This window comes from Neopelma chrysocephalum, unplaced genomic scaffold (genome assembly GCF_003984885.1).
Source record: "Neopelma chrysocephalum unplaced genomic scaffold, ASM398488v2 Primary Assembly neopelma1_59, whole genome shotgun sequence".
Classification (NCBI taxonomy): Eukaryota; Metazoa; Chordata; class Aves; order Passeriformes; family Pipridae; genus Neopelma; species Neopelma chrysocephalum.
Window position 1 is genome coordinate 27,643,455 of NW_020897714.1, and position 21,189 is coordinate 27,664,643.

Genomic DNA, 21,189 nt, shown 5'->3' on the forward strand with positions numbered 1-21,189 from the left:
GCCGTAACTTGGTGGATGCTTATATTATTTTTATCAGATCTGGCCTTGCAGAGTCAGGAAGACAGATCAGTTAGAGAGAAAGAGAAATTGGAATAAATGAGGTATCTGGCATGATTGATATTTAAGTGAGCTTGTGTGTGATTGGGGCACGGTTGGCAGAGGCAAGGAGCGTGATATGGTATAGTACAGTCCTTATTCTGGATATATTTCCAGAGGGACATACGCAGGATCCCAGTTACATGTTTGAAAGGCTTCCACAAACACCAATGTTTGCATCAGCTCAAAACCACACAGTCAGCTGTAAGCCTTGCTCTGTGCCCGGGCCACAGGAGAAGGGCATGAAGAGCCTCTGTGCAGGAGCAGTCTTGTAACATGTGCTGGAGGTGGCTGCTGATGTCCAGGCAGATGAGCAGGCAGTGGGGGCAGCCTTGGGTTTGCAGTGTTCCAGCCAGCACAGGAGCTTCCAAAATCAGTGTGTGCAGCCTGTGCCAGCAAAGAACCAAAGCAGAGTGTGGCCTGCTGACCTTGGAGGAAAGAGGGAACAAGAACGAGCTCCTGTTGACTCCCAGTAGGGTGAAAATTAATTTATTGGATTTATCCTAATGAAAACAAACAAACAAACAAACACAAAACACTCCCGCTTGGACATCCTATAAGGCTTTGCTTAAGTGAAATTGCTTTTTATTAACCCTAACCATCTACATAAAAAACCCCCCACCGAAAACCAAAAGGCAAAAGGAAAAGCAAAAAAAAGCGTTTCTCAGTGAACAACATGTTTTGTTTCTATTCTGGCCATTGTCTAAATAAGAAATGTAGAAAAAGAGCTACATTCAATAACAGTCACACTTTTCCCAGGGATGGAATAGAAAGAGGAGGCTATTAAGATGCTGCTCCTTGTCTCCACCAGCCTGGATTGCTGAAGGCTGGTCAATGCAACTCCACGTATTTTTCTTGTGGAGCTTACAAAAGTGCAGTGTTGGTCTGGCAAAAGTATTTGCAAATCTGGCTTGAAATAACCAAGAAGTTTCAACTCAAACACTCCTTTCCTCTCCAAGCATTTTAGAAATGTTACTGCTTCCCTGTGAAACTATCAGCATGGCACACATAATAGCTAAGCCTGTGTAATAAAACAGGAAAACCAAAAGAAGGCGGTGAAAAATCAGCCCCTGTTCTCTTTGGGAAGTGGTATTTCACTCAGCAGCAAAAGCCATCTTTTGAGCTGGAGCAGAGTGGGGTCAGTTCAGCACTTTTCTGGGGAAGTCTGAATTTACACCTGGCTGCTTGCCCACCATGGTCAGTGGAGCTCAGGGTGATAAGGGAGCTCAGGAGAACTCAGATGTTGCCTCTGGTCCCTGTCTTGATTTTGCTCATTTGTGTAAGGTATTACTTAATCCATATTTGTCTATGGATGCAGTAACCTCTGTTCCCACTCTGTATTCCTCCTTCCTCCCTCTGTTCCCACTCTGTATTCCTCCTTCCTCCTTCTGTTCCCATCTTTACGTTAACAGCTTGAGAATAAATCGGGAACTCCGCTTCATGTGGTACCTACAGCACTCCTGGCTGACCTTCAGAAGTTTTTCTTTTTTTCCCCTTTCAATATGTTCATAAGGAAGCCAAATCATTTAAACTAGCTGGAAGATCTCTGAACTGCTACAGTTCTATAATATTCTATAATCATTTTCCTCCCAGCTTATAAAACTGGCTCTCTCCAGTTTACTGCCAGGCCCTTTCATTGCAGATTGAAAAAATAAAGGTCTCTGAGGGCTGTCTGCTTCTCAAGTCTGTGAGAGATCGATCGGATCAATTTGCCTCTGTGTGTTTCGATGTCTCTGTCCTAATTCTGGAGACAGCTGCTCTGGTGTGCTGTCAGGTGGCTGTTTGCGAAGGGAGGGACTCCTGAATCTACCCAGGGCACTTAAACAAGCTCATTAGAGTTAAAAAAACCCCAGTAAACAAAAAAGGGAGCAGTGTGTTATTGCTCTGTAATAGGTACCGGTAAATTGGGCAGAATTTTTCGTTTTCCCTGAGGTGAGCAGCCCATGGGGTAATGCAGCACATATAGTTTGGTCAAGAATTTAAACTCATGCAGATAATTTATAGTGATTTTTGTAATGGGAGTTTTATTAAGTTGCCTGAAGCACAGAATGTTCATCAAGAATTTGCCTTGTTTCACTCCATCCATCTTGTAAAATCCGTTTCTTACTGGCCCTTGTGAAAAGTGCCCTTTTCTGTCTTCTCCATCATAGCCCTGAGCTATCAATTCAAGGAAACAAACCCGAAGCAGACAAAATAGCTTCGCTCGAGTAAAGTGTGCTTGGGTGAGCTTGTGCTTTCTGGAGGAAGCCTTGACAGGCAGCAGCCGCTTAGGTGAACTCCACTCTACACTACTGCTTCCCCACTCCCCAGAAAACACCGCAGCAACCCCCTACTCTAGGCAGGGCAGGTTAGAGACTCCTCACCAGGGAGGAGAAGCTCTGAGCCAGGGCTGGTGTCTGTACCGTAGGTGCCCCCTGTGCTGAGCAACGCCAGAGGGGCGTGATGGCCAAATTTAGTAGCAAGTGCTGGTGGTTTGGGGGTTGCGCCTTTCTTACCCATGTGGATCCACAAGGCAGGTGTGATTTGAAATCTTGTGCTTGCTGTCAGAGTGGCTGTACTCTTCCAAATCACCCGGCCTGTTCCATCCAAGGGAGATGGCAGTGCACAGGCTTGCCATGCCCTTGGCTGGCCTGCGGGGTCTCCATGGAGCTGTCCCTGGTGTCCCTCCAGCATGGCTTCTGCCTCTGGCTCTTTGCTCTTGGTGAGGAGGTTGTTCTCTGTATTGGTTTCTGATACAATCAAACAGAGAGTGCTAAAACTGTACGTTTGGTTGGTATTATTCTTACTCTCTTATTTTTCTCAGAATAACCTTCTTTCTTCAGGGACTGAGGGCAAGAGTTTTACGTGGTTAATTCAGGAATGTTTTTTTTCCCCATACGTTTCATTGCTTAAAAAAACTTCAAAAGTAAACCAGGAAGCATAAGAAAGAAGGACAGTATTCTGGAATAAGTAAGGCATTACTGTTTCACAAAATTTTTTCTACTGAGACATATTTTGGAAAAAGGCCCTTTTGCTTGTGTATAAATAATACATATACATGCAACCTCAAAGTTTTTTCAATGACTTAAAAACAACAGTCTGTATTGATACTTCCCATTTTTGAATTATGTTTTAAAAATCTTCCCTTTGTTTTCACTCCCCAGTTTAGGTTCCTGTGATTTGTTTTTGTTTGGCTTGTGGGTATATTGGATGCTTTACTTGTTTAATTGCATTTTAACCACAAGAGTGCATGTGATTGGCACTTGGAATAAGTATCTATTTCTCTGGAATGTTTGTGGAATAGCAATTCTGATTGCTGCTTTGCGGATGTTACATTTAATCAATAACTCAAATACAGAAATAACGGCAGCTCTCTGTCTTCAGTCTTGGTTGGCAACATTATCCATGCCTGGCTGGTACTTTTGGTTATTCAACAAGGGCTATTTTTTGTGTTTAATAATAGGATCAGATATATGCAGTGCAAATACTGAAGGGCATCAAGAAAAGAAAAAGAATTGGTTAGTTTAATGCAAATACCTGTTTTCTGTGAGTAAATCTATGCAAGCCTCTCTAGGTCAGTTTTGTTGCAGTGCTGCACGTCCTGGGGCTTCTTTACAAGTGATTTCTGGGAGAAAAGGTTCTCCTCCTTTAGCTGCAATGAGACTGCTGCTGTGCTGCGGAGCAGAGTCTGTGCTGCTGTTCTTCCACAGCAACTCTTCTGGTGGCCTTTGAGGTTGAGGGTCCTGGTTGTGTCCACTGTGCAGCAGTGGTCCTACAAGAGCCACCACCATCCCTTAGGAATGAGTGGATGTGTTTGCGGTAGCACAGATACGGCTTCTCACCTTCGCCCTCCTCCATCACCTTGTTGTCTGCACAGCTGTGTCATTTTTGACCAGATCCCATATCACTGTTTGAAGTCCAGACAAGCACAGACTGTGGGTCCTCTGAGGGTCCTACAACCTTTCCCATGATGTGTGGCTCCTTCTCCTGGCCCACCAGGGCCTGCCTGCCCACACCCTTGCGCTCTCCTTTTTGCTGGCTTGTGGGACAGCTGCAGTGCCAGAGGATGCGGTGCCAGAGCAGGTATCCCTTCAACAGTGTGGAGCTGCGTTGCACAGTAGGGCTGTGGAAGGGACATTTGTTACCAGTTGACCTTGTTAAAGTGATCTTGGTTATGGTCTACCAGAATGTCCCAGAACATGGCTAAATTGGAGGGGAGCAAAGCCTTGAACAAAATTCCCGATGTGTTTCCATGGGTTTCCCTGTAGCCGAGCGGGTGACATGCTTTTAGCATGGGGTGCCTGGGGCAGAGAGGCTCTCAGTTAGGTGGAAGGGTGTGGTTACTCAGTGTCAGCTCCAGCCCTACCCTGTAAAAGTTTAATGTGGCTGGGGGTATGTTACAGGCTGTGGGAAAATCCTCAAGGCAGAAGCTGCTCATATTTTTGGCTAAGTGCAATATCCCATAAACGTTCATGTGAGAAACTGTGCAGGATCTTTCATGCTTGCCAGGCTTTTAAATATCAGAATTTAAGCCTACTTCCGTGGAGATGGAGACTACAAAATTATGTTGTTTTCTTGCTACTGCTTATTTTTTGGAAGTTGCCAATGCAGTTCAAAGCGAATATCTTAGTGACTTAAAGAAGACTGAAACATTTGTGGTTTTATTTTTTTGGCAGTAGATGAGACTGAATTGTGGTCGAAATAGGATAAAATGTAATTATTTTTTCTAATTCTGCCAAGTTTCAGAATTATTTTTTTATTGATGTGCTTTTGGCTTTTAGCATTTATTATCTGTTTAGATGAGATATAAAGAATAGCTTTGCAGAGGAAATCCATTTAAAGTAAGCCACTAATCTTTACTGGCTATTGCAGATTTTAATTTTTATTTTTTATGGATGAACCCTATCATAACTGAACCACAAGTGCCTGTGATGAAAGAGCTGGTCCATTTTTAATTTGAAGAATTTAAGGATTTGTAGATGTTTGCATGGAAAAGTAACAGAGATAAAAGTTGTTGGAAATACAGTGTTTGGTATTTCATGCCAACAGTAATAGCACAGGCACGATTTACTTACAGGGCTGCTGACAAAAGAAGTAATTTGCTGCCAATTTTCGAATTGTTTTCTTTCAGATTCTCTCTGTGTTGCAGTATAACTTTGGCATTGAGTTGCATTTGATTGCAAACATCAAAAAGTTTCTCTGAAGGGATATCAGCTCTGAAGAATGTTATTTTGATTCTTCACTATATTGCTAACAGACTCATGTCATTCATATTTAAAAAGAACAAGCTATTTTTGAGGATGTTAAAAATAACAGAGCATTTTCTAAGGGAAAAGAGTGAGGAAGGCTGGGATTTTTTTACTATTTATTTTGTCTTCAGAGATGGCTGTGACATATTTACAGATTGCGTTATTTAATCTGGCAGAAGCAAAGGGACCTGGTAGATCAAATGTCAGATTAAGAGTTTTCCAGAAAGGAAGTATCTTCTTCCTGAAGTATTTAGCACTAACATGCAGTTAACTGTGTTTTAAGTAGGTGGAGGATGGGTTTCAATTTGAAGGAAAAGCTTGTGGCAAAGGGACCAAGCTTCAGTTTGAGGATGATACAATTGAATTTAGTGTCTCTGCCACTTGTGGCTTGTAACAGAAAGTCTGGATCCAAACAAGGACCATCCCTTTCCTATCTATCGGGAATTTGGGAAGATTCTGCTATAAATGATTAGGTTATAACCTCCTTTAATTTAGTGGGCATCTTCAGAAGAAACCACATAAGCTTTTCCATCTTCCATAATGCTTCAATAAGAAAACTGTTGCTGTTGCAGTAGTGCCTTTTTCACAGTACTTGCTCCCTCCTGCTCTCGTAGAGCCTGTGCCAACATGGTCCTTTAGTCCACTTAGACCTCACTGTCTTAAGGCAGAGGCAGCCAGGGGAGGAGGAGGAAAGATGATTATCAAATGCATGAATGTCCCTGCCTGAATTTTGTCTTTCACTTGTTTTTACTTATCTTCTCATTTTCACTTGTTGTTTTTTAATTGATGTCCATAAATTGGTTTTTGGACATTAGTGCTGGTGAACTCCCCAAACATACTCTGTTTGACTGTCCTGAAGGTCTACAGTCCCCCTCCCCCATCACAGCAGTGCAATAACTGCTCCTCTTTTCATCCTCTTATCTCAAAGTCAAGGATTCAAATTGTGGATGCCTGATTTTTTCCTCCCTCCCCAGTTAAGTGCAAAATGTGGATTTAAATTGAATTTTACAGGTAGTTTCAGATTACAAATAAATTATGTAAGAATTAAAAAAAATTCCAAACAAATAGGTTTTGGAATAAAGCAATGCTCTTCAGGCTACATTTACAGGAGGTTTGGGTGCTCGTTTTCTCCCTGCATTTCTTTGCAAATTGTACCTGTTTCCCTCTGAAAGCAGACTTTTGCTTACCACTTCTATTTGATTTACCAGAAACGCTCACAACTAAAATGTTATGTGCCTCTCCAAGCATTGCAAAAAGGATTTTTTTGGGCTGACCCTAAATGATGATTTATGAAGTATAACTCAGTTGAGCAATATATTTAAGGAAAAAACCCAACAACCCACAACTGAGCATTTGCCCTGATTGAGAACAGGTTCGCCTGTAAAAGTTCTCTTTCTTCCCCTCCTTCCTCAAGTCAAACTCTGCACCAGTAGAATGTTTTAAATTCCTTAAGAAGTTGTTTCAGGTTTGGGATTGGGACCAGTTGACCCTTACCTACCCCTATGCTTCTTACCAGTGCCTATCCCATTTTTGGGGTTGATGTGTGGAGGAGGAAGGAGGGTCACCAAAAACAGTGACAGTCTCACAGACAATGATTTCTGTGCCCTTTTTCTGCTATTTTTTGTTGTTGATTTTTTTTTTTTGAAGTTTGCTTACTGGTGTCCTTGTCAAAGACAACAGCAAAAAGTTAGAGTCTTAATTCCCTAATTGCACATACATAATTTTAAAGCCACCCTGGTTCCTTCTGTAAATTAGCAGACTAGTTGGATCAGTGTGTATTTAGTCGCATGAAACACTTTACAGAGAACATCAAGGCAGGGCAGCACACCTCCACATCTTTTATGGCTTGTTTGTAAATTTTTACTAGGACACTTGCTTCCCAGGGACACCTCAATAATTTACAGCCATGATAACAGAGCCTTGTGCATGAGTGGAGGATAATCTCCTCCCTTCTCCACATAAAAGCTGCTGAGTAAGCTATTTTTTTGTGATTAGGGAGTGTGTTTAGGTACCTCACAGACCTCGTGCTCCCTGCCTGTGCAAGCAGCCCCCTCGCCTAGCCTGGCCATGCAGAGTGAGCGTGGTCCGTGGATGTTGTGCTGTGTCTTGGGGATGGCTGTATTCGAGTGCTGCCTGATCTTTTCCGGGCAGCTGAAAAGGCAGCAGTCAGTTTGTAGGAGTCCTGGCTGTCCTCTGTGGTTTTGGGTCCATCTGCTTGTTCTAGGCTGCTTTCACAAGTGGAGCTGCTGTGGGGAAAGCAGGGGTTTTCCTGCCTCCTGTGCTGCAGTCCAACTCCTGAGTGCTCACTGGGGACACCAGTGAATGGAGCTCCAGTGGCAGCAGATTTTTTGGATACTGCCACTGGATCTCTGACAGCAGCAGAGGTCTGAATATCTCCACGTAACTCTATCTTTCTCCTCCCGGCTCATCTTTTTCCCTGTCCCTTTCCTCTTTGGGCCTACTGTCCTTTCTTGTCCCTTTATATCCCCTCTCTTCCTTGTAACACATGTTCAGATAGCCTTCTCTTCAGACACAAATTTTCAGCCCTCTACAGTCCAAGCAAATGGTCTCCTCCAGGCTGGATACGGGCATTGCAAGAGAGTCTCCTATCTCAATGGCTTTGCAGGAGCAATGCAAGGAGAATCTGATGCTGTTCCTTTTAGAAGGTATTTGGTAGGACTGGAGACCCTGGAGAATTGCTACAGATCTCTTGTGAGTGTTGCAAATGGAGTTCTTTTCCCAGTGGCTTGTCACACGCCCAGAAGCAGAGTCAGTTGTCACCAAAATCAACAACAGCAGCATGTCTGCAGTCCCTCTACTAAACCTAAATCCCTGCTCCAAAGTACAGAACCACTGAAGCTTTCCCAGTAAACCGGTTGCACAATGTTGTTGATATGGGCAAATCTCTCTAATTGCTTTTTCAGGAACAGCCTAACTATTTTACCGGATACTTTTGAGAAAGAACAGAGTTTCAGCTTGACATAAGCTCCTGGAATGCAAAATTTTCAGCCTGAATGAATAAAGCTTGTCAAAAGCACAAACAGCTGAAAATACGGATTTGTAGTTGAATGTGGGGAGCAGCCAAAGCTGCTATCAGTGCTGCTTATAATGCAGTTACTTGAAATACCCTTATACCAGCCCTTCACTGGGCTAGGACAGGGAATAACGAGCCTGGTGGAAGATTTCAATGCCTCACCTGTGTGTGATGTGGGGGAAATAAAATGGCTGAAATCGATGGAAGCTTTAAATTGCAGGCACAGTGCTTTGGTTTCCTGAGATCTGGCACAAGGTGACCATGCTTTGATGAAGTCTTATTTTTCCTGTTAGCCCTCCTCCACCTTGTCTCCTTGTCATGTCTGTGGAATGTCTGGTATGAAGAGAAACCCTTTTTCATCTTCTTGGTCACATCTTTGATCCGTTAAGTGCATTTTGCTACTTTCCTTTTTTCTCTTTCTATTCCTGATCCTTTACTGTGCCTCTCTCTCCTCCTTTCCCTGTTCCTCCCAGTTTTCTTCCTCTACTTTCATCCCACACAGAATGAGGTAGGTATTACCTAAGAGAATAAGGAAAAACCATGAGTGGGATCACCACCTCTGCTGTATATGCCAGTGCAGTTATGCCCTGCTTTTGCTTTCTCCAAAAATCCAGTAAATGGCAATAACTCCAAATATGGTCACAACTGAAAACGTACACAAAGAGTACATGACATTATCAGTGCAAATCAGTTAAAACATTTGTGACTTTTCATAAAATCTCTTCATGGCTCCCAAAAGAGTCTGTAAAACTGCTTCTGTTTGTGTGTGTTTACGCATCTGGGTCTGCGTGGGTAGTGGTAGCTGGGCTTTAGGGCTCTCTTGGGAGATAAGGAGCAAAGATGCCACACACATGCTGTGAGGAATGTCAAGACAACTCATACAGAAGGGAGCAGGAGAGCTTTTCTTCTTCCTTGCAAAACCTGTAGTTATGACTGGTATTTTATTTCCCTGCATTGACAGGTATTTTAAGCAAGTTAAATATCCAGACGTGTCTGGAATATATTGATTTTTCTTTTTTCTTTTTTTTTAACTTCAATTTTTTTGCTCCATGATGGATTTTCATTCCTATTTTCTCCCTGGGATTTCACATACACTCGCCCTTCAATGGTTGTCCTCAAGGGGAATATAGGCTGAGCTAGGTGGAAAAGATATTTCTCCAATATAAGATGCAGCTGGCTGGACAGATGATAGGGAAGTCCTCTTTAAGTAGAAAAGGTAAGGTGGTCTCTATAGACAGAGTATGGCTCCTGTAAAACTTGCTCATTCTCACCAAGAGAGTCTGTCAAACTGGTTTGGAATTAGGTGTGCATCTATCCATGACCTAAACCTTTGACTTAAAATAGCCCCTTCTGAGTTTAAAAATATCTTGATTAGAGATGTCTTACTGTTATCAATAATTGAGAATAAGAGAACAGCCTTGCTTCTGTACTCATCCTTCCAATATCTTCTTTTATTATTAGGGTTTTGAAAGTGCTAGTTCAAAACTCTGGTGATTGGTGGGAACTGGATCTGTTTCCTGAGAAGAATATAAATGGGAGCAACGATCCTCTCACAGTGGTGGGACCTGGCCAAAACATGCTCTTGAAATGTCAAAGCTGATTGTACTGCATATTTGTCATGGTGTTTTAGGTGTTCCTAATTGGGAGCATCTATCATAGATCCTAATTGTTTGAGAAAGCCTTCAAAGAGAACTCAAAGCAAGTTCATGTTTTATACCAAAGCTGAGTCAGCTGCAATGTGGGATAAATGTGTTGCCCATAGTGGTCTGCAATAGCTCACACAGCCATGGCAATGAACAGCAGCAGAGGTGCTGCTCCACACTGTTCTGTAAACTCTGGATGCCTCCAATGGTACAGGCAAATTAGAAAAGCTGCCTGCTTCTTGGAGAAGTTTGTTTTGATTAACACAGAGTCCATATGGTACCAGCAAAGTTTATGTTCCTGTAAAATGCATGGTATTGAATTTTACTAGGCCACCTACCCTGCTGTCTTCAATTATAGAACCTCGCAGTGCCCTGATGATGTAACTGGTTTCAGGATGAGCCGTGCTTTTCAGGAAGCAGGAGCTGCCAAATATCTGTCCTGGCCTCCGCTCGAACTGCATGAGAGAAGTCCCTGCATTATTAAGCTTTTCTTGGATTTATTGTTTGTTGTGATTCTGGTTGCTTTGGGGAGTATTCCTGAAAGGCTTTTAAAAGACAGCAAGTAGGCAATTACATGCTGGTTTACTTTGTGGGAAGGCTGGCACAAAGCAGAAGTGGAACCTCTGCCCAAATGGGCTCTTTTCGTACTCATTTAACGAAGCCGGCAGTCTGGATTTCCTCCTCAAATTTTATAATTTCCTTAGGAAAATCTTGAAGAACCACACCTTGAAATGTTCACCTACTCTGGAGGTAGCATTTTGCTATGTGGTGCTACTATCAGTACACTTTCCCTACCTGTGTCCCACACCCGCTCTCCTGTGGGAATGAATGCATGTGTATGTCCTGGCACAGGGAGCTACACTGTGCTGGTTGGGGTGGAGCAGGTGATAGGGAGTGGTTCCCATGAACAGAGGGATGTTTGGCAGCCTAGAGAGGTTGTCAAATGCATGGAAATCTGACCTGTAAATGACTTTTTACAAGGCAGCTGTTTAAAAAGGGTATGAAACAGTTTAGCTGTTATAATGGTGATTTCTTTGCTTCTCCTGGCTAAAGGCAAATTAAGAGCTTTTGCTGATCTTAAGGTTGCCTGAGCAAAGTTCAGTGTAACCTTAAATGTGTTTGCAAGCTGCAATTTTACATGTAAAAAGCTACTTCATTTTACACGTCGTGTGTCACTGACATATAGCAAACTTCCTCATCTAGGTCCCATTTGCAGTTCATTTTATTTTAGGACACTAACTGAGTGTTGTTCTTTGCCTGCACCAGACATGAGATGTTGTAATAGTTACCTTCCCTGACACAAGTAGTAGCTCTGTTAAGATGCTCTGGAAAACCACGTGGTTCTCGTAAAGCTTTGAGGCATTGAGCATAACCTGTCCGTTTATGCCACTCCCACAGATCAATCTGATGGGTGAAGGGCAGGATTACTGAGCAATGAACCATGTTATCTTTTGGGATTTCCAGACAGACTTCAGGACAGCAGCCTTCTCAAAATGGAAAAGCTTAACTTCTTAACTGAATTATTGTGGAAAAAACCATTTCTTAACTGAAGCTGCAAAGTAGCAAAAGCATTTGGAGGAAGGATCAGAAAGCTCAGAGCTCCCTGGACTCTTCCTTCACCCATTCCCAGTTACCCACTGCTTTCATTCTGGTTCCTTCTTGCTTGCTCCCCATCTCCTCTCTAGCACAGAGTGGTGATTTGCAGTTAGTGTCAATGCAGGTTTTTCTTTTTTCCTGGAGGTGTTACTGTTCCACAGCTTAAACTGAGAGGGCCCGTCAGGGTTTTCTGAAATGCTTTCAAAAGGCTTGCTCTGCAGTGGCCAGAGCTACCCTGCAATCTGATTGAACATTTCAGATAAACTTTGAGTTGCAGATAAGGGCATGGACCTGTTGGAGCAAATCCAGAGGAAGGCCATGAATATGGTCAGAGGGCTGGAGTGAGCACCTCTACTATGAAGACAGACTGAGTGAGTTTGGGTTCTTCAGGCTGGAGAACAGGGGACTCTGGGAGACCTTAGAGCACCTTCCAGTGCCTAAAGGGGGTCTATGAAAAAGTTGGAGAGGGACTTTTTACAAGGGCACGTAGTGATAGGACAAGGAAAAATGGATTTAGACTGAAAGAAGAAAGGTTTAGATTAGATATTAGGAAGAAATTCTTTACTGTGAGGGTGGTGAGACACTGGAACAGGCTGGCCGGAGAGGTTGTGGATGCCACATCCCTGGAAATGTTCAAAGCCAGGTTGGATGGGGCTTTGAGCAACCTGATTCTAGTGGAAGGTGTCCTGTGGCAGGGAGGACAAGAACTTTAGATGATCTTTAGACAGATGATCTTTAAGGTCCCCTCAAACCCAAACCATTCTATGATTCTGTGACAGACTCATGTCTTGAAACTGTGCTTGGTAGCCTGCATGGTCTTAGGCTTCCTGCAAGGAAGGTACAAGATGTGGGCAGCATTTAGTTCCTCATAGGCAAACAAAAGAATCTAAAATCAAGACTTATAAAGAGTAAGTATTCCTGCACCGTACTGCAAAGGATGAATGAGCAACAAGTGATGCAGTTTCTCAAGGATGAAGTTGTCAGACTCCTTGACACTGATAAAAGTGCTCCTTTGTCTGTAACTGAAGCCTTGGTGAAAGAGTTGAACTGTTCTAGTTGATCTTTTCCCAGAATAATTCCACCTAAAACAAATATTTGTAATGGAAAATTCCTGCCTTAAGTGTTACAGTGAGATAAAACTACCAACGAGTGAAAACAGGTTCTTGAAAAGAGTCAGACAGCGTGATAAATAGAGGGCTCTCCTCTCTCCACACATACAGATGTAAACAAAGTGCAACCAAACACTTCTGTTCCTGCTGCAAATCATGAGGTGGTTGAGTTTCATAAAAGGTTCCAGTAGGGAACAAAAGACTGGGGTTTGGTCCAAATGCTATTAAAGTCAGTGAAAGGCTTTCCCTTTGGTTCCAGTGGGCTTTGGAGTAGGGCCATGGTGAATACTTGAAGGCCAACCTGACCTTTCATGGGGAGAGAAAGCTGAAGGCTTAGTTTCATCTCACTTGTACTTGCTGGAGCCTGATTAAAATCGGTGGGAGCTCGAGAAACTTTGCACTTTGAGGTGCTCAGCCCTTGAAGATTAGTCTGACATTTAAGTCAGGTTTGGTTCTTAAATGTCAACATTTGACAATAAGTAGACACCAAAGACTGAAAGTCATCTGGCTTGCTTTACATAGTATGGTTTAGTTACTTAGTTTTAAGCATGACACTTAGTGAAAGTTTTCTGAAGAGAGTTACTTTGTAGAGAGGACCCAGATGTACTTGTTTCCTCTTTTTAAATGCTGCCTCTGTTTCTTGCTGGCTTTGCCCTGGTGCTTTTTTCTGCAGTATAATCTTTTTTTTCATCTCACCATGGTGACCAGGCTTGCAAACTTCCTCCTATAGAAAATTTGAACAAAAAGCCAGATATTAAAGGCTCTTGGCTGCATCAGGAAAGGCTTCAATCTTGTTTTTTTCAAAGACTTGAAGGGTGGAAGCAATCAGATGATAGACTGTCTTGAGGAATTTGGAGAGGAAATAAGATACATTTTACATGCCTAGATGTTCACAGGAGAAACATATGATGATTTCATGCTTGGAAAGGTAACTTGCTTGAAGGTGTTGGAATACAAGCTGCAGTTTTTGTAAATCATTTAAATAGGGTATCGTGGTACTGATTGTATGTTCCACAGAAGAATGTGTAAATGTCTTCCTTCTGAATTTATTTTGTTTACTTGATATTTATAACTTCTTAAAATAACTTGTCATTTTTTCAATAGTTTTCTAGCTCCTATATGCCTAAAATATTCCTGTTGTCTCCTCTGTATTTCTTTTTGTCATTGTTTTATTACAATAACGAAGCATCTGTAAGGTTCAATAGAAATGGAATTATCATGGAATTAATGTCATGGGTATGGCACCGTTTGTTATATTAAGAAAGCTCCTTAGACTTTGGCAAGTGCTTCTACTCTATATTAAAATAAATGTGTAGTTTTGGCTTCAGATACAGTTTAATTTTACTCATTGAGAAACAGGAAGGGTTTTATGAACATTCCTACAACAGTAAGCCACCTGTGTGTTTGTCTCTGTGCAATTAATTATCATACCACTTTGTCAGCAGACTTGTAATGAAACTTAAGCATGCAGAATACATTCCAAAAAAATGCTTAAAATCAGTTCTCCCAGATAGTTATTTTCATCTCTAGGGACTGAGCGGAGAGCTGGGAACAAGGAGTTTTTGCATTTTAATCACGGTCTAAAATTGAATTGTTCTGTTTGGGTGACCTTTTAAAAATGTGTCTCGGTGTAGTCTTCTGGGAGTCTGAAGACAGCAATCTTACTGAGACACACGTGGGATTTTTCTGAGGATTAAGGAGTTAATTGAAGATTAAAAAAAACAACTACCAAACCAACAAACAGACCCAAAGCAGATTTTGATGGGAAAACTGCAGTGTATTATAGTGTGTATTACCTGAACTAGTCACTGTGTTTTACTTAAGTTATGTGGAAAGATCTTTGAAGAGTGGATGTCATTACTGCATCATTAGTTTAGGTTGGTTAAAATAATGTACAGTTTTTTCTCCATTTGAAAAACGAGTTATGGTTTCAAAAGCATTACAACAAATATTTGTTTCCTCATATTTCAGCTACCTGACTGCAAATAACAACCAGAATTTCCTGTATACTGCAAGGCCTTTTTTGAAGAGAGCTGCTTTGGTGATAAGCTATGTAAGTATAAATGGACTTGACCATGTATTTCTGTGTATTTAACAAGAATGAACAATGTGTAGTGGTATCCCAAAAGACTCAGAAACTCAGATGGTGGATCTTAATACTTACTCTTGGAAGTTCATCTTGGAAATTAGTCTAGAAAATTTCAGCTGGTCAGAAACAAGAATATTACTGTGTTTTCAGTTCAAATTTTTTTTTGAGTTACAGTGGTTGCCCTTACAACCATGTAATACCTGCAAGTATTTCCTGCCCTAAATACAGGGGACTCTCTGGTGCTGGGCTGCCTTGTCAGTGGCATGCTGTTAATGCCAGTGCAGGGCTCAGTAAGAGTCATAAGGAAAACTTTTCCTGCAAATACCTGCTGCTTGATGTACTCCAGGCAGGGCTTGACATGTTGCAGGGGAGAAGACAAGCCCTATTTTGGGGTTGTGCTGAGTGTGCAGCTCCCTGTGCTGCTCTAGGAGCTGGATCCCCTTGCTTGTCCTTTGACAAGTGGTTACCAGAAAGGTGGAGGAGTGCCAGCTCACAGAAATCCTTCCAGGAATTAGGAGTACACATCATGAGAAGCACCAATAGATCTTGTCCTTACACCTGCGCCAGCATGAATGGACGATAAGAGCTTCTTAAGAACATCAGCCATGATTTTCCCCTCTGTATTTAGGTAGAGGTCAATAGCAAAACTCCGCAGTCTGCGCTGCAGCAGGGTGATGGATTTGTCCTTCAAAATGCTGCCTTTGTGATAGGTAGCTGAGATGTGCCAGTTGCTGTCAGTAAAGTAGACATGGAAGAGGGATACACATCATCACAATGTGCTGTCTGTGCTGAGGGTTCGCAGGTTTGTCGTCCTGCATAGGGGGGCAAACTTGAATTTTGCCCAAACTGCTGAGCTGTCTCAGTTGGCAGAGCATGGAGAGTTATCACAACAAAATATTTGCTGGAGTCCTTAGTTCTTCTTAGAAAGAACGTTGCTAACAGATATGTTCTTCTTTGAAGGTGATTCTCGTGTTGTATTTCCGCCTCTGGATAATGGGAGGATCCATGCCGATGTTTTCGGAGCAGGACAATCCAGCTTCATTCTCACCGTATTTCCTGACGAGGTACGATGCCAGTGATCAAACAGAAGTTTTCAAAAATGTAGTCTTGATGTTATTTTTTTCCTGCACTAAAATGGTTTACAAATGGCAATTGAGAAGACTTGTTTTGTTGTCTTAATTACTTCTTAATTGTTCTGTCTAGAATAGAAAGCAACCAAAGCACGCTCCTGGTCCTATAGAGTTATATTAGAGATGCTTTCTTACTGAAATATGTGCACTTATTTTTATGCAAAGCTCAAGAAATATAGTTTAATTGCCTGAGCACAGGACTGGAAAGCCCAGTGGCTGAAGTCTAATCCTAAACCTTAGAACTGGATGCTCCTAAGATACGAGATGCAAGCATTCAGAGTTTTGGCTTCAGCTGAAGTTCGTGTAAAAAAGGGATGACCGTGGCTGTTGGTGGAATATCAGTGACTGATCAGTGAAGGTGGAAGGGCCATGTGCATAAGTGTTTGCTCTGGTTGGCTACTGGATCCTTCTGGAGGAATTTCCTGAAGTCTCAAATGAAAATGGGACCAGTCCTCCTCTGTGCCACTTTCTGGTCTTGCTGGCTCCTCATTCCAACAGTGGAATTGCAGCCGAGACACAGATTAAGATCAATCCTTATGATTATCTTTATGATAATGTAGCAACAGCTCCTTTTACCATCAAGGCTAAAAGTGCTTCCAGGAAGCACTTTGTCTGATTTGGAAAGCTCTGATATGTTTGCAGTGTTTCTGGTGGAGTCATTAATATCAGACTCGATGCAGCACAGTGTGAAGGATTTGCTGCTCTCCCTTTTTCATATGTTTGTGCTGAGATAGGGGTCATCAAGTCATAAATGGTCCTGGCTTGATTTCAGTTACCTATTCTGTGCTGCATGTGTCTTTTGCATGTTTGTCTCTTTACATCTTGTAGTGACAGGGGAAGGTTTTTTAAACCCAAAAGCTAAGTCATTCTTGAGGGATGAAAAAGTGACTATTTTTACCACTGGCACTGTGAATTTTATTAATAGCCTTGGGAAAAACAAGTCAGAGTGCTACTGGCTGAGGTCCTTCCTTGGCCCCAGCAGCAGCCCTGGCTTCATCTACAGTCCAGCAACACCTACCTGCTCCAAACCTAATTAAGGAAATCCATGCCAGTAAAAAACAGTATTACTATTCTGAAGGGATTCTAAAACCCTGTAGATATCCCACTTCTTCCACTTCTGCTGAGCTTGATCTTAATCCTCATTTTAGCCAATTTACCCAGAAGCCTGTATCTTCCATTCAGGAAACCCATCCTTCCAGCAGGCCTCAATGTCAGTGACTGTCTCTGAACTGACAGCCCATGATGCACCCACTGACCACAGCCCTTATCTTGGCAACAAACCTTTTTCTTCCTCACCTCCTCTTTCAGTCTCAAACTGTATCTCTCACCTGAGACTTTATCTTGCCATGGTCAGGGCTGAGCTATTGCTGCAGAACTGACATTGTGCCAGTCATCCCAAGTGCAGGACTGGGATGTCAGATGGAGCTAGCAAGGTTGAAGTGGCATAGGTGTGGTGTCGAGGAAGGTGATTCTGCCCCTCTACTCTGTTCTTGTGAGACCCCTCCTGGCATACTGTGTCCAGTTCTGGGATCCTTAGCATAGGAAAGACATGGATCTGTTGGAGTGAGTCCAGAGGAGGGCCATGAAAATGATTAATGGGACAGAATACCTCTGCTATCAGGAAAGGCTGGGAGAGTTGGGGTTGTTCAGCCTGGAGAATATAAGGATCTGGGGGGACCTTCAAGCATCTTCCAGTACCTAAAGGGGGCTTAAAAGAAAGAAAAAGACAAACTTTTTAGCAGGGCCTGTTGCAATAGGACAAGGGGTAATGGTTTTAGGCTGAAGGAGGATCAATTTAGAATAGCTTTAAGGAAGAAATTCCTTATGATGAGTGTGGTGACACTCTGGAACAGGTTGCACAGAAAGGTGGTAGGTGCCGCATGTCTAGATGCGCACAAGGTCAGGTTGGATGGGGCTTTAAGCAGCCTAATCCAGTTGGAGATTTCCCTGCTTATCGCAGAGGGGTTGGACTGGATGGCTTTTAAAGGTGCTTTCCGTCTCAGACTATTTGATGATTCCATGATCTGTGTGTCTGGCCAGCAGGATGGTGAGTCTGAGATGCAGGGTTGGTGTCCAGCTTAGGTGCAAGGAAGAGGGTGGCTGAAGAGATAATACTGTTTTTAAAGCCTGGCATTTCCACAGGGTGGAAATAAGAAGTGGTGTTACCTGAGTAAACTGCTTGAGGGTGGTTAGGAAGTGATGTAACTTGCTGGCCCTGGTATTAGGAGTGACATTAGGTTAGGGTCTAGGACATCAGGGCTCGAGGATATTCAACATCCAAACAGGTGCTGGTGTGTGTGATTGCTGCTCAACTGGTAGATCCCAGAGAGTTTGTGCTTATGGTTCAGCCTCAGAGAAGCTCCTAAACAGTGTGTAGTTCAACTGTGGACATCTACAGTAGCAGCAGCATATGAGGAGCCATTGTGGGAAGCTTTTAACGAGGCTTTGAAGGCAGTAATTGGGATACAGCACTGAATTTAAAGCCAAGATGTTATTTGCAATTTGGTTTGAATTTGGAAGAAGAGAGTGGAAGAGCTAAGTTTGGTGCCAAGACCAGAAGGGAGAAGCCCCCTAAAAGAAAGATCAGTTTTGGGTGGTGACGTGGAGGTGATTGCTAACACCGTAATTGTAGTTGAAGCAAGGGTTAGTGCTCAGGCAGCAGGCAAGTTGTTTTGTAACTCTGAAGATCATACAGGTCACAAATGGGAGTTTCTGTTTTCAAGGAGTTTTCTTTGTTTGCACTGAGCTGGAAATGTGGTTTTTGTGCATATCTCATTGGGGTAAATGTTATGGTTTTCAACAGAGTTGAAAATTATTGTAAGACTTGGCCGGTTCTGTCGGACTAGGAGGAAGGCTGATAACAGTGGAATAAAAAAGGAAAACAGTAGTTTGGAAATGTGTGGCAGTCTTTGTGAAGTGCATAAAGTTAGATCTGGAGCTGGGGTCTTGGCTGACTTAGGATGAACCCAAAGGAGTATTGTTAACTCTTGCAAGGTTTATTTGTCAGCTGGTGAGGCGTCCCAAGGCTGGCAAGGGTTATTGGAACCAACATTAGGGGTAGGTATAAGTTGTGGGTTTGAAAAAATAGTGAGTCATGAGGTCAGAGGGGAGCATAGAGAACTTAGGGTGTATCAAATGAGCCTAAGAGGAGACAGGTTCAAAGCAGGCTAAGGAGGTAGCTTGCAACAAGTAGTTGAGTTGGGGAGCTTCTTCCTGCGGGACACTGGGAATGTGCTGAAAGTTTATACAGGCTCAAAGAGAGATTTGCCAAGTTGAAAAAAGAAATCCATGCTACTAAATGTGCAGAAACCACATCCAGCTGGGAGACATCATGCTAGCTAGAGATCGAGGGAAAAAATTGTCATCTTCTTACACACTTTGCTTGGCATTAACTTTTGGTCACTGCTGGAGAGAGGATCCTGATCTGGATAGACCTTTGGTGTGGCTTAGTTTGCCTATATGTTCTGTGTAACCTGTCTCCAGTCTTGGACAACACAAATGTATAAATCAAAGTAGACAGATAATGATTTATTTAAGGCTAAGTATGCTGAAATAGTGACAATTTTTCAGTCTTTAAAAACAGTCATTTGTCCATCATGTTTGCTAAACTACTGTCCTTAAAATTACAAGTGATATTCCCAAAACTTAGTGACATAAATGAAAGCCACATTTCCATGGCCTTCAGTGTGTTGCTTGGCAAAGGGGATCTGAGAAGATGAGATGTGTCCACCATTCCCTTTCTCAGCAGAGGCAGAAATTAAGGTGCTGGGAATCCTGCTATTAGTAAGCCCTGCCGTTAAAGCCTGTCCACACAGGGTGTTGTACACTGCAGGAAGGATGTACCTTCTCCAGTAGCCTACCTTAAAGAACACAGACTTTCATCTCAAAATCTGCTATGGGTAGGTGATATTTGAAATAGGAAAACCAATCCCAAACTTCTGTTCAAACATTCTTGCTTGTATTAGACAGAATCTGGGGAAGAATGCAATCAGAAAGGTTTGGAGAATTACCCAGCTTTAGGTAAACAGTGTACTGAAGTGCAGCTCAAGAGTTAGGAGGGCGTTGAGCAGTGGGCTGACATGCTTCAAACGTTTTGCACAATGTTTCTTTCTTCTGCCATTCTGGAGGGGAAAGAAGTAGGAGGCCTCTGGATAAACAGATTGTATTACTAACACTGTGGTGTGACAAAGGAAAAGTCCATTGTGCACCATGTCTTAAGGTGTGTGAAACAGATTAAATCTTTCAACTAAAGTTGAAACTAAAAGTATGTTTTTCAAACTAAAAGTATGTTTTTTTAAAAAAACCTATGTCTTTGGGAGTCAAGTTATATTAATCTTTGCTGGCATTTGCCTTGTGACCTCCGTAGGCTGATCACTGAGCATGAAGCAGGTTTTTTGTGGTGTTTCCTTAAATAGTTAATGCATTTCTACTAGGACTGCCTTGAGATAGAATTGTCCTATGGTTGAACTGCTCTCTCTGTAAGCTGGCTTTCTGTATTTCTTTGCTGTTTCAATCAGGTAAATGAGAATTCAGTGCTGCAGAAAGCTGAAGAAGTGCTTATACATAAAAACTGGCACATAATCCTTTTCACAGAGATTTGTGACTGTTTTCTGAGCGATGCATTTAATCATCCCAGTTGTAACTTCAAAGGGAATGAACTACCAAGAGGCAGACCGTGGACCTGTGCTGGAAAAATTAGTCCCTGTGCCAGCCAGTTCTGCCAAGGTAACAGAAGTCAAGCATAGCAACTACTCTGGTATGGGGTTTTCACTGACCTTAGGCTAGGAGCTGGCATTAAAATAGACCCCTGTGACATATCAGCTCTTAATCAGCCAGGCTTGCACATGCTATCTGAGTGGTGGTCAAGTTCTTCCTGTTATGCCAGTGCTTTCTATCGTGTGCCCAAAGGTGTTTAACTTCAGCCTTACATGTAATCTCTGTGGGCACCCAGCATTCACTTCTAGACAAAATGGAGAACAACAGTGTTGGTAAGAATTGCTCTTGTGCCTTCCCAGGGGCCAGACAGGCTATACATTAAGTGCAAATATTTCAAGGGGGCTGGGGATAGGGAAGAACCTGTCTGGAAGATGATGCTCCAAAGCAAAGGCCACCCTACACAGAAAACGGCTTTCCCAGAGCCACGTGAAAGATTTCAGCATCTCTCTCAGTTAAGTTTTCTTAGCTTGATGAATAGACCCTGATAGGTAGTGCTGCTCTGGAAATCAGTTTGATGGGCATTTTAATGGGTCATAGTGCTTGCTGCA

General features: G+C 42.6%; 1 protein-coding gene across 2 annotated transcripts in view; it reads left to right on the plus strand.

Annotated features, from left to right (window-relative positions):
* TMTC1 (transmembrane and tetratricopeptide repeat containing 1) overlaps window positions 1–21,189 on the plus strand; it is a 145,230-nt gene that overhangs the window by 41,419 nt on the left and 82,622 nt on the right. For both annotated transcript variants that reach the window (XM_027680631.1, XM_027680632.1), the window contains 2 exons: window positions 14,678–14,759; window positions 15,756–15,859. In XM_027680631.1, the coding sequence (XP_027536432.1) occupies window positions 14,678–14,759; window positions 15,756–15,859 (186 nt within the window). The remainder of the gene's footprint in view (window positions 1–14,677; window positions 14,760–15,755; window positions 15,860–21,189) is intronic.